The sequence below is a fragment of the Somniosus microcephalus genome, chromosome 10 (genome assembly GCF_052327205.1).
Source record: "Somniosus microcephalus isolate GS21.2 chromosome 10, FLI_Smic_1.0, whole genome shotgun sequence".
Taxonomy (NCBI): Eukaryota; Metazoa; Chordata; class Chondrichthyes; order Squaliformes; family Somniosidae; genus Somniosus; species Somniosus microcephalus.
This window is the reverse complement of record NC_140996.1, coordinates 175,998,673-176,012,355: the sequence shown is the minus strand read 5'-3', so window position 1 is coordinate 176,012,355 and position 13,683 is coordinate 175,998,673. Positions and strand designations below refer to the sequence as shown.

General features: G+C 40.0%; 1 protein-coding gene across 5 annotated transcripts in view; it reads left to right on the top strand.

Moving 5' to 3' along the window:
- LOC147111869 (mitochondrial intermediate peptidase-like) overlaps nt 1-11,969 on the top strand; it is a 192,460-nt gene extending 180,491 nt beyond the window's left edge. For 4 of the 5 annotated variants that reach the window (XM_085999204.1, XM_085999206.1, XM_085999203.1 and 1 more), the window contains one exon: nt 10,681-11,969. In XM_085999204.1, the coding sequence (XP_085855330.1) occupies nt 10,681-10,778 (98 nt within the window). In that variant the 3' untranslated portion in view covers nt 10,779-11,969. The remainder of the gene's footprint in view (nt 1-10,680) is intronic. The other variant, XR_015079760.1, reaches the window with a different exon arrangement.
- Nucleotides 11,970-13,683: the final 1,714 nt, after the last annotated feature.

Sequence of the window (13,683 nt, the reverse complement as noted above, 5' to 3'; positions counted from 1 at the left end):
TTTGCTCTGTCCCTCAGTCTGCTGTCATTCTCTCCCTGCTCTGTCCCCATCCCCCTCCCAGCCTCGGTCACCCACTTTTCCTTCCCCCTCCAAACCTCAGTCTCCTATCCTGCCCCACAGTCCCTGTTCATCCTAGTCCCATACCCCTCCCTGCTCCATCGCTCCACCAGCCTGACTCCCATCACTCTGCTCCCACTAGCCAGTCCTGTTTCCGGTCACCCCTACGTGGGGGCCAGCTCCCTGCAGCGCAGGGGGTGACATCACCGAGGCGGAACTTTCTCTGATTCGGTGACTTCATGGAACGGGGGGGGGCTGCTACCGTGGTGGGAGATTTAAAGCGCAAAGATCTCCTGGGCCTAAATCAATGTCCCATTCCGGGAGACTCCCATGGCAATCCATGAGGGTTGGCATTCCTATCTGCACCTCCTCACCATGTCAAGTCGACATGTCTGAGAGGAGTTCCTGGAGTACCCCAGGAATTCCACCCATTATACCCTCAGTAGGCCGCAACAAAATTCTTGGCAACTGAGGTCTGACATGAGTCCTGTGGCGGACCATGAAAAGGCCCCTCAGACCTTAAACAAAGGGAATTTATTAAGTAATTCTCACCTATAAGCCTGCTTAATAGCTGAAGATTTTTAAAAATGTTTTTAGCCTGCCCCTCAGGAAGAGCCTCGAGGTCCACTTTGTGGAGCAGTTTTGGGCTGCTGTGCTTTCTGTCAACGGATTTGGGTGGGCTGTGCTGGTGCACTCTTACTGACGTGGGCTGTCTGCTTTGAATATAATTGACCTCATCGCCACAATTTGGGATAGGATCTGAGTTATCTGATATTAGCCGATTTACAGCCCGTGGCGCCGGTGCAGAAGGCCGATTGGAATTTCAGATCCCCAATTTTAAAATATACTGTAACAGTTATCTTGGTTGTATTGCAAAAATAATGCTTACAATTGTTGGAGTAGAATTCTGTTTTCTATTCTGTTGCTATAGCTCTAGATAAAATAAAGCTTTTCAAGCAAAAATGAGTTAAATCTCCAAGGCTTTTTAAAATAAAAGTGTGACCTTATCAATTGCCCAAGGAAATTTACAGTGAGAATTTCAGGTTTTGAGCGGGTAGTGTCCCCTTTCCTGACCCCTAGATCATTTGTCATTATCTACTTAGATCAGAGATCTTGGTTGCCAAGAGCAACAAAGTGGAATATGGCAGCATTCACAATCTGATGCTATAGCAACAATCTTCCATCTTTAATAACTCTGCCTAGCTTCACTGGGCACAATTTTTAACTTTTAACTTCTAATTTTCTAAAATTTTGATAAGTGTTTATACACTTAATCAGCTAGGTTAAGTTCTACAGTTTTGTTATAACCTTTTATGTAAATTTTACTACTATATTTATGGAATATTAGTCCACAAATCTGCAGTATTATAATTTCTAATAGTCTTTAAAGTATTTGCCATGGGTTTGGTAGTGTTCCGAATCTATAAGTTCTGCTATATGCATAACCACTTTTTTGCAGCACTTTATTCATGTTTGCAGATACAGTTTGTTGAAATTGGAAACAAAAACATTTTTTTTAATTTTTTTTTAAAGTTTTTAATTAACATGTGGCTGACCAAAGATTATCTTACTGAAACTTACTTTGAAGACTATAGTGGAATATTTGTTAAAGAATGCCAATACGTCTAAAATTAGAGTTTAGTGCGCTCTTTTATTTTAGCATTTTAGAAATGAAAGGAAGTGATTTAACTATTGGTACCATTAAAACAATTTGAACTTCACAATTATGTTTTTGTGTTTTGGCACCACTCAGTACCTCTCAAGTAGAGGGCTCTGCTCTCAGATCTTGTATTGTGCTGTCAGAAAGTCCAAAAATTGACAAATATTAATGAAGGCAATCCATATGTGGATCAGCATAGAATTGACTGGGTCCAAATTTGTCTTTCAGATACTGCAACTTAGTCATTTGTCAGCATTCTGATAATTGGGAGTGAATGTATGTCTCTTTTTCTTTTTCCCTTTCTCTTTCGTTCGCATGTGCATATATACACACTTTATGCATGCTTGTCTGTGTTAACATGTACCATTAATATACTAACACCATTTATTCAAATATTTGCCAATTGTTTTGTTTTGAAATATGTTCAAAGACTATCTCTAACCCAAAGCTTAAACTATCATTACAGAGTGGCATGAGCTGTTGACTGTCTTAAAAGCTAATAATACCGTCTGAAAGATACAATTAACATTCCAGTGATGGAGTGTTTTATGTTTACTGTCTTAATATCCGGACCACAGCTGGAAAAAAACTGGACTAAATTCTTTCAAAAAAATTGTACCCTGAAATAAAAGCCCGTATTTAACTAGCTTTATATGATGTCCACCACAATAGTTTTCAGTTTCTTGCATTGTATTAAAAGGAATGCTCAAGCATAAGGCCTACAACTTTATATCCAACTATTTCTGTGAAAAATATATACTTAAAAATATTAATATATTTAAATTCTCCTGTAAAAATTCACCACATGACGGTAGGTCTCCAAATCAGGCCTCAAAATCTTGCGTGACTTTGAAGCAAGGTAATAGGAGATTGAATGAATCCCGAAGCCCAGTATTCAACTCCCCTTTCTGTCCTGAAGCAATGTTTAAAAATACTTCATTTGCATTCAATGAAAGAAAAATTTGTATTAATTTAGCACCTTAACACATCTCCCAGAAACATATCAAAGTGCTTCACATATAATGAATTACTTAGAAGCACACTGACTTGTTATTTAGATAAATATGGCAGCCATTTTGCACACAAGATCCCACAACGAGCAATGAGATGATTGATTAGATTTACATGGTGTTGGTTAGAGGAGGGATGTTACCATGGCCAGGATATCAAGATAATTGTCTGATCTTTTAGTAGTTCTGTGGAATCTCTGAAGTCAATTCAAAACAGTGGAATAGGCAGACCTTGATTTAATGTATTGTCCAAAGGACAGAACCTCATAAAATGTAGCACTCCTTTAGTACTGCACCACATTGTCATACTAGCTTATGAGCTCAAGTTCTGAAGTAGGACTAAAACCCACAACCTTTTGATTTACACAAGAGTGCTACCAACTAAGCCAAACTGACACTTTAGCAGGTGAGCAGCCTCTCCAATAAAAAGTCCAGTACGTCAGCAGGTTGGACGAACAAGTGAATCTTTTTCCATGCACAGAGCTGGTAAATGGCCTGTCATCAGTGCGAACACCCTGGTGTATCGGCAGATGGGATGTATTATTAAATCTCTTCCTGCAGAAGTGTCTGTGATCAGTATGAATGCACTGGTATACCATCAGTACCTTGGTGCTTTTACCTTGGTTCTTCCTGGTATCCTAGCATTTAACAGGTCTCTCATCAGTCACAAGAGAGGTGAGGACAAAATATTTCCTTACACCCAATTGATCTCGGTCTACCAGTACCAGTCCTACCATCAAGGCATCTGGTTGTTTCTTGAATTAGTCCAGTGTTCTGGCCTCCAATATTCTCCCTGTTCAACACCCACTGTGTAAATAAATAAATACGTTTGACAAAGCAGTAGTTGGGCTACAATTATGTGTTTTGGGTGCATCATTTTTGATTTATTTATTATGTTTTTATAAATGGTGAGTGATGAAACAGCTAACATTCCTAGCTTTCTTCATTTCCCTATTGGCGAGTTCAACCCCATCCATGGAGTACATGTACCTCCTATTTTTAATGCGCAGTCCTTTAGATTTGTCCGTATTGAACTTCTGTTGTCTGTGATCAGCCCAGATGCAAGCCTCATCAAGCTCTCTTTGTAAGATTTTGGCTGCCTCCTCTGGTTCCACCGATTCTCCTAGCTTGCAAATTAAACTACTTTGCATTCTAACTGCAATTCTAGATCATTTATGTATACCAGAGACAGGAGGGATCCCAGCTTGGATCCCTGGTTCATCCCACCCAATTCATCCCTCCTTGTAACCTAGCTCTCCTTATGACTATCTCTTCTACTTTCTTCCTTTTAGCTAGTTACTAATCCACATCCCTGTTTACCATTGATGACCACTGGGGGAAAAAAAAGGAAGACTTGCATAGTGCCTTTCACGACCACCGGATGTCCCAAAGCGCTTTACAGCCAATGATGTACTTTTTTGAAGTGGAGTCAGTATTGTAATGTCGGAAACACAGCTGCCAATTTGCACACAGCAAGCTCCCACAAACAGCAATGTGATAATGACCAGATAACCTGTTTTAGTGATGTTGATTGAGGGATAAGCATTGGCTAGGACACTGGGGATCACTCCTCTGCTCTTCATCGAAATAGTACCATAGGATTTTTTACATCCACCTGAGAGAGCAGGTGGGGCCTCGGTTTAATGTCTCATCCGAAAGACAGCAAAACGACAGTGCAGCACTCCCTCAGTACAGCACTGGAGTGCCAGCCTAGATTCTTGTGCTCAAGTCTCTGGAGTGGGACTTGAACCCACAACCTTCTGACTCAGAGGCAAGAGTGCTACCAACTGAGCCACGAGAGACACAACTGACTTCATTTTCCTGAGTGAAAGAGGTTTTATAATAATTAGATTTTATTTTTAATATTTCCCTAGTGACAAATAGATCATTTTAGGTTCATCCGGTCTCCTATTTGGTATTATTTTAAAACAAGGTTTTAAATTTATGCTGTAGCCAGACAGGCAGCGAGAGATACTTGAGCCTCTTGCAGCACTCCAGAATTTCACAATAAGGAACAGAGAGGCAGTGGTAAAGACCTAAATTGAAGGTTACAAAAAAATCTATGCCTCTGGACCCATACAGTGCAAAAACAAAGACGGAGTACCCTCATTTAAAAAAAAATTCTACTTTAATCACTGATTTACAATGTCTGAACTTTGATTTCATGCAAAGATAGTTACCTACTGTTTTCCATGTCAAGTACAATTACTGGTATTGAAAATGTGCTTTACATCCAGTTCAGTGTTGCAAGAGCCAACACATATATATTTACTGTGCTTTTTATCAGTTGATCCAAATTATTATATCTGCTTTCCCATATAAATGGTGAATTGTTGAATCTGCAGTAAGTTTAAATGTAAATGGCTCACTATTTAACAGGGCTGAGTGCTAACTTCAAAGAGGAGAAAGTTAGCTGCACAGTGGCTCCAGGCAAGGGCGAGCCCATCATGCTATGAGAACCTAGACTCTGATCAAATAAAGATGCAGTTCAAAATGAGACGCAGTAGTTGCAATTTGTGTAATTGTTATGTTGGATTAGTTACCGCAAAAGCTGTCTTTATAATTAATTGAAAAAAGAAACATCTGAAAAAAGTCATGGTGTCTGGTTGAAATAACACATTGTGGAAACTGTTTCACTTGTGGAGCTGTATAATTGCTAACTAACTCCCACAATAACTTGAAAGACTTCCCTGCTGTGTTTGAGGTGCGCTGTTAGTTGTGGTTAGAGAAGAGGAAACTCAATATTCTTATACTGGCAAGTTTACAAATGCAAATTATTCACTTCAAAAGCTGACCACTGATAAACCACATTATTATAAACCTTTGTTCTTATGAAATGGCACTAGTTTTCCTTATAGGGGCATGGAGGATTCTGTTCAGATACATCCAAACAAGGGATTCATTTAAATTCAAATGCATAGTTTTAGCTATTCAGAGTATTAACATTATGGATTAAGCTATTGTTCAACCTCTAAAATGAATGAGCCTGAATAGTTATGGGTGGGATTTGCAATTGAAGTTTAGTGATATGTTTGGTAAACTTGTACAACAACAACTTGCATTTATATAGCACCTTTAACGTAGTAATACATTCCAATGTGCTTATATAACTGAAAATTGTATGGTCATCAAAGCGAGGATATTGGTCATGGGGAAAGACATCAGGCACTCAACCGTGGATTTTCCAATCTGGTTTGCTTGATTTACAAGTATAAACCTGCCAGACTTGCTTGGAAATATGGGCAGAGTCTGTCATGTCTGCTCACTTTACATCACCTGCAATTTGCCATGGATGGGAAATGTTGGCTATGGAATCTAACAGGTGGGAATTTAAATTAAGTATTCATTTGGGGCACGCCATTTCCTGACATTTTGGTGTGTAGGGCATCAATTTTAAATGACACTGATCTAAAATAGGCCTCCAGGTTTGCTAGGGATTCTGCTGTTGATAAACTTGATTTCAAGAGCAGAGTAAGTAAGTTGATTCTGTAGGTTAATGCCATTTACTTCACTTCTTTTTCAACTGTTTCTTGTGTTCGCATGAGCTTTTGTGCCAAATTTTTTTGTCTCTTCCCTTACTCCCCCTGCACCATTAGTGGCAGCTGTGGGTTCCCAATAAGAACTCCCTTTCAAGGGCCTGGATATTAAATGGGACGGGTTACGTAGGCGGTGGGGGGGTGAAGTTTTGGATGGGAAACCCAGAAGTCCAGGTTTCCCCGCACGCTGTGGAGTTTTAACATCTGACCCGAACCCAACCCAACCCACCCGTTTTTGAGTCCTAAAATTACCCCCCAGGTGTTTGGAAGAGGAGGACCAATGGGTGAATAGCAGTCAGGCCAGGCTGCATGAAAAGTGCTTTGCATCTGCCCATCCACGTATGAAGACACAGGTAACTATAGATGACTGGTACATGCAGAGGCTCCTTTTCCCAAAGTAAACTGGGCCAGCAGACCTGGTACAGGAAACTTTGTGATATCCGGCACCGACGGGACCGAGCTGTTGCCGATCTATCAAAACTGCCGGACATACAAAGTTAATGTTGAAGCATACGGAGGTTTTCATCTCCGTATCTGACAACAAACACTGTTGCTTAGCAACAGCTTCTAAACAGTCGGCTGCAGCTGCAAGCGTCTCTAGCTGAAGCTGTTGCTATAGCTACAGACCTTGCAGTGCCTGACTGGGGGGAAAAAAAGCAACGAGAACTAAAAAACTTATAGAAAACGGCTCCTGATTTTTGCCGTTAGATCGAGTATTCCGGACATATAACCTCCGGATAAACCAAAGTTTCCTGCAGTACTCTTAAAGTATGTGAGTTCATGACCAACTGTAATTCTGGATGTTTCCTGCATGATAGAAGGCATGTCAGGGTGATCAACTGCCAATTTAACCTTAATGGCTGTATTCACCAAGATGCCATTATCCATATTTGCAAGTTCTAGCGAAATTACCTGGCAACAACTATGTGGCCGTCACAAGTTCTAAGTAAGCAGAGAACCATGCTGTCTGCTACAAAGACACCTGCTGCTATCAAGTAGCATAATGCTGGCACATCCAGTGACAGTAATGGGCAGCTGTAGCCTGAAATTTGGGTCCACCTCCTTGCAGGCATGCCGGAATGCTGATGTATGGGGATGATGTTGTGGAGTGGCACAGAGGGGAACCCTCCTTGTAAGCCACTAATGCAGCTTCATCTCCACTTCAGCCATTAAACAGAGGATCTGGTGCCAGGTGGCTAGTCATTTGCCTGCAGACTCATTCCTGCACTTTGGGCTTCCTTCCGTCAGGGTTGTAGGTTTCTCTCTCCAGCTGGTAGGAGGGGGCGTTCCCCCCGATGATGGAGATGAACAGAGTGATCAGCTCCGGAGGGACATAGTCAAACACAGGGCAGTGAGCACTCACTTTGGAGAGAATCTCACCTGTGAAGGGACGAAACAAATCATCGTGGAGTAATGCCCGGCTGTGAGTGTGTGCACTTAGTTTACTACTCTCAGTCCCCCGTTACCAAGGAAGGCCTTAGTCTCTGTAAAAGATGATACACCGTCCAACGCTTATAGCGGGCTAATCGTATTAACACCAACGTGCCTGCTATAAGCGATGGGGAATGTATATGTGTGTACTAGGCTATTCAGAAATAAAATATGAAGGACTGCAGGGCAGAATGTGTCATGCACTGTCCTTTCACATGGACATAATCTGATTGATGAGCTGAAACTCTCCTGTATATCAGCTGCAAGCACCTTGCATGGTTTGGACAATCTCTAGTATTAGCAGGTGTGGGCTAACAGCGCAAAACTGCGTTGATATTGGCATTAAATTGACCATCACCCAGGCGACTGGTGTGAAAAATGAAGAACTTCTATAGAAGGGTTACTCAGTGGATACAACTATGTCCCGATGAGGGAAAATTTCTGCTTTTCATTTTAGTACCAAAACATAAGCACATTCTTTGTAGGCAAACAGCAAAAATCTGTCCTCATTGTTAGTGTAGATTAAGGAGAACTTGATTCTTTTTGGCATATACAAGATAGCAGACTTTCCTGTTCCTATGCTGGGAGCTATTGGATCTTGTAGGTGCAGTGAATACAGGAAAATTGGGCCAGGAAGAACACACGTCCCTAATGAAGCCTACCCAATTTTACATCCATTCATTTAAATGGACAGAAAATTGGTTGGGGATTTTTTTATTCATTCATGGGATGTGGGCATTGTTGGTTAGGCCAGCATTTAATGCCTATCCGTAGTTGCCCTTGCTGTGGTGGTGAGCCGCCGCCTTGAACCGTTCCAGTCCTTGTGGTGAAGGTACTCCCATAGTGCTGTTGGGGAGGCAGTTCCAGGATTTTGACCCAGTGACGATGAAGGAATGGCGATATATGTCCAAGTCAGGATGGTGTGTGACTTGGAGGGGAATTTGGAGGTGGTGGTGTTCCCATGCACCTGCTGCCCTTGTCTTTTTAGGTGTTCGAGGTCCCATGTTTGGGATGCTGTCGAAGGAACCTTTGCAAGTTGCTGCAGTGCATCTTTCAGGCAGTTGATGCCTCTAAAATTAACCCTTTACCTCATTTCAACTGAAGGTTTAAAAAGCTAAAGCCTTATGCCTTTTTAAAACCATCATCCATTTATGTTTGAAAACTTTGTTTTGACCATAATGATTGGGGTGGAAAAAAAATAAGCAGCCATGGTGCACTGGTGGTGGAGGGAGTGAATGTTTAAAGTGGTGGATGGGGTGCCGATCAAGCGGGCTGCTTTGTCCTGGATAGCGTCGAGCTTCTTGAGTGTTGTTGGAGCTGCACTTATCCAGGCAAGTGGAGAGTATTTCATCACACTTCTGACCACCATCTTGTAGATGGTGGAAAGGCTTTTGGGGAGTCAGGAGGTGAGTCACTTACCACAGAATACCCAGCCTCTGACTTACTCTTGTAGCCACAGTATTTATGTGGCTGGTCCAATTAAATTTCTGGTCAATGGTGACCCCCAGGATGTTGATGGTGAGGAATTTGACGATGGTAATGCCAGTGAATGGCAAGGGGAGGTGGTTAGACTCTCTTTTTGGAGATGGCCACTGTCTGGCACTTGTGCTCCTCCTTGCCTGATTTCCTGAGTTCACTGCACCCAGGAGATCCAATAGCCCCAAGCACTTGAACAGGAAGTTCTGCCTATAGGTGCTCAAATGGAAAAGTGTTCCATTTGGCAACACTGAGGTATATACTCTCGATGAGCACAAAAACCTGGAATCAATAGAAAATTTAAAAAACTGATTAGTTTAAAGGAACATTATCTTGCTGAAGAAGTTTTTAGTATTTTCTAACAAAAATTATATGTTGTTCTTCTCCCTCCCAAAACTGAAGTTGAACACTCTTTTTTCAGGCAGTTGATACCTCTAAAATTAACCCTTTACCATTTGTAGCAAACGTTTTAACTGAAGGGTTAAAAAGCTAAAGCCTTACACCTTTTTAAAACCATCATCCATTTATGTTTGAAAACTTTGTTTTGACCATAATGATTGGGGTGAAAAATATAGTTAAAGATTTCTGTTTCATAAAAGTACTACAGTGTTTATGTAATTAGGCAGTATATTAATCAAAAGCACTATAAACATTTTGGCAAGTGAAGGTTTCATATTATAAATGTAAATTCTCTGAAAGCTTTTAAAGTAAACAATGATGGATTTAACTGCTGATAATAAGTATTTGACATGCTTTCTAATTGGTTGCTATTATGTTTCATATAAAGTGGATAATGAACAGCACAAAATGAAATTGTCCTTTCTTAGTGTGTGATAAATCGATCATGAATATTTCCTGTTTAATGGTTCACTTAATACAAACTGTATGGAATGAGGTACCAATAGTGTATCAGAATGACCTGACCATATTGACCTTTCAGCAGTGCAAACAAATTAGATACACATTTGGACAGGGCTTGTTTACATTGCCTTCCTAGCACTTGTGAAAAGGGCTTGCTGACAAAAAGAATGAGATTTAAAGAAGTGGTGTGCTTAAAGATAAGCCTAGGGAAAATACTTTTTATTCAAAGTACTCTTCCATTTTATAGTGAACAAAATGTGTATAGAATTTTTTGTCACTTACCTGCACGGGGATATGGGTTTTATGGACGGAACATTTTTGATCATCAGTAGAATTTGATCTTCTCAGATCTTAAATAAGTTCCATTATTCTCATTTCAGATTTAAATATAGTAATTCGGGTAGTCATTCTTTATTCCATATAACCAGATCCTGGTAATGTCAAAAGAACCATGCAAGCTGTGCCAAAAGGGACAAACGTTTAATGCTAACAGAAAAGTGATTAATCAAGGATTAAATTGCACCTGAGAAATAGAAGAGAGTACAACTGAAGCTGATCTTCAAAGGAAATGATTTATATTAGAGATTATTTTAATAGGTATTGTGAACAATGTTTGATTAAATCTGTAATTATAATCTTTTATTTGCAGACATGCTTCAGAAGAAACCTTCAATGGATGACTTTGTTGATGCCTTGGTGTCAGACCTGGATTTAAACTTTGAAACATTCTTTATGGACTCTGAGTAATTAAAAAAAAAAGTCCGCAGGATGTTTGAATTACATCAGTATCCATGGAATAACGGTGAAGAGTTTATACGTGTGTGTGTGTGTGTATATATTGGGATTTATAAACATAATTTCAATGTCATTAACGTATTTTGTATTGATTGGAACCTAATTTAATTCTTTTAGTTTTCATTAAAGTATGTGTTACTTTTTGGAATACCTGTTTCTCATTTTTGTTGACGGTAAAAGGTTGAAGAGTGTTTTTAATTGGGTTGAATTTAGTTTTTTGAAGCAGGGAAAACATAAGTTCTGGACAAAGAGACATAGTTATTACCTTTTGCTGATTAAACTTAGCTTACCTGTTCACATCAATAAATGCTGGGATCAATTTGTTCCAGTTATATTCATTGTTTACTGTTAATGCTGCTGAATATGGCATGACCTCTCGTTCAGCACACACTGTCTACAGGAGTGTCCAAGTTTTTGTTGTTGTGGGCCAGTGAGGTGAATACTATGGAGTCTCAAGGTCACGTTCCCATATATATCAAACTGGATGCTAACAGAAGTTCTGATTTAGCCTCATTGGTGGATTAAATCCTAAAACAGCCCCTTCCAAATCTTCAAGCCCATGAAATGTAAACAGGCGGACTAATGAGCAGAAAATATGAGCACTAATAGAAATTGAGTTGCCTGGGCTCTGTAGGCCGAATTACCAGGCTCATGGGCTGAAGTGGACAGTGAGCTATAGCTTGGGCATCCCACATCTTTAACTTCTCCCTAATAGAGAAATTGTATAAAACACTCTCTAATTATTTTCTCTATAACTTACAATTACAGCTTTGAAAAGTTGTCCAATTTAACAATTATTGATAGACATATGAGCATCATACAGTTAATTCATTATATGAAAACTTTAACCTTTTGAACTTGGATGTATAGTTTTGTACCTTATCCAGAGGTAATAGTGAATCAGAAACTTATTTTCTTTAATGATCTTGAACTACATCTAATAGCATGCGTTTTATACTTGTGTTTTTGTCTCCCTTGGATAATACATTTTTTTATTTTTGGAAATACTAAATAACTATCTTTTGACCTATATAATCCATCGTCTGTTTGTACTTGTACAATATTTCATTGTCAAGCCTAGCTGCTGCTTATGTGTATTACAGTAACAAACTGAGTGAATAATGCTACCATATTGCCTTTGCACTAATCTATCTTGTTATTTTTTTCCACAAATAAAAACTACTCATTCATGTTAAATTCACACTCCACACACAGTTGAACTTTATCCTAGGTTCAGGGGGAAATCACCTGCTGAGCACACAGGTGAAAATGTCATGACATTGCAGGTAGAGTTTCTGCTCCTGTTTTTTGATCTGCTTAACACTATTTCCTTCTCTGGACAGCTGTGTTTGAGGACAGAGGCTGTGTCAGTCCACAGGCTGGACAGACTGTCCTTCCCCTACACACAAAGGCTTCTGTTTGTTTTTCCTTTGATTCCCTGATGTCATGGGTAGTTCAAGTGATGCAACTAGGCAGTGAGTGTTATGTTGGCAATCACTTACTGATCCTGCAAGCCGTACTTCTTTATGGCAATGAGCAGAAGAAGGATGGCACTGTTTTGCAGAAGGGTTTTTCTTTCAATTGAGATGGGCAAATGTTGCATCTGAACCTGGAGATAATCTGATTGCCAATCCAGTTATTGAAAGATAACCACATCTCCGATTTTAATCGCTACACCATTGGCGGCCGTGCCTTCAGCTGCCAAGGCCCTAAGTTCTGGAATTTCCTTCCTAAAGCTTTCCGCCTCTCTACCTCCTCCTTTAAGACGCTCCTTAAAACCTACTTGGTTGACCAAGCTTTTGGTCATCTGTCCTAATATCTCATGTGGCTTGGTGTCCAATTTTGTTTGATAATGCTCCTGTGAAGTGCCTAGGGATGTTTTACTACGTTAAAGGTGCTATATAAATGAAAGTTGTTATTGTAAAGAAAACATCTTTTAGATCAAAGTAACCTGTCCCAGATGTTAATACCTTGATTATTTCGCACCAGGCATCCATTAATAGCATTTATAATACAAAACAGGAGAAGTTTAATTAAATTTGTTAGTCCTACCTCATATCCCATGTATTTTAGAGTTTGTTCTGCATTTGTTCACCAGTGGTTTTAAACCAAGTTATACAAACATGAAAATGATGGAGAGGAAAAGACCAACTGTTCCATATAGTTATGATTCCCTAATCATCATAATATAAACACTCCTTACCCAGATAGAGCCATGTAATCTCCATGTAGGAGAGGTAAAACCCCAGGTCATTTAGGGAAAATAAATCTGGAAAATTCCTCTCCGATCCCTTTAGGCGATTGAAACTAGTCAAGGAGATCACATTGACCCTGATTTAGATTACAGGTTACCTACCTCTTGTACAAGGCGATTTCTGCTCCAGCTCTCAAAGGAATACAGCGAATCAGCATTCACCATACAAGCTGGCAACCTGTTCCACAGGTCCACTATTCTCTGGAAAAAGAAAAATTGCTTAACATTCAACCTAGTTCTGCCTTTACATAACTTGTGTGACGCCCCCCCCCCCCCCCTCCACCCACCGGTCTTCCCTAACCTAGCCAGTTGAAATCTTTGGTCCACATCAATACAATCTAGACCCTTCATTGTTTTATAAATCTTGATCAAATTGGCAGGTTCAAGTTACAGCTTTTAAAGACTTTCATGACCCATTTACACTTAGATTGCTAAGAGATCACTTGTTGGTGACCTGTTCTACACAGTCTATTTGGAATATAGGAACAGGAGAAGGCCATTTAGCACCTCGAGCCTGTTCAGCCATTCAGTCAGATCAAGGCTGATCTGTACCTGAACTCCATTAACCCACCTTTGATCATATCCCTTGATACCCTTACCTAA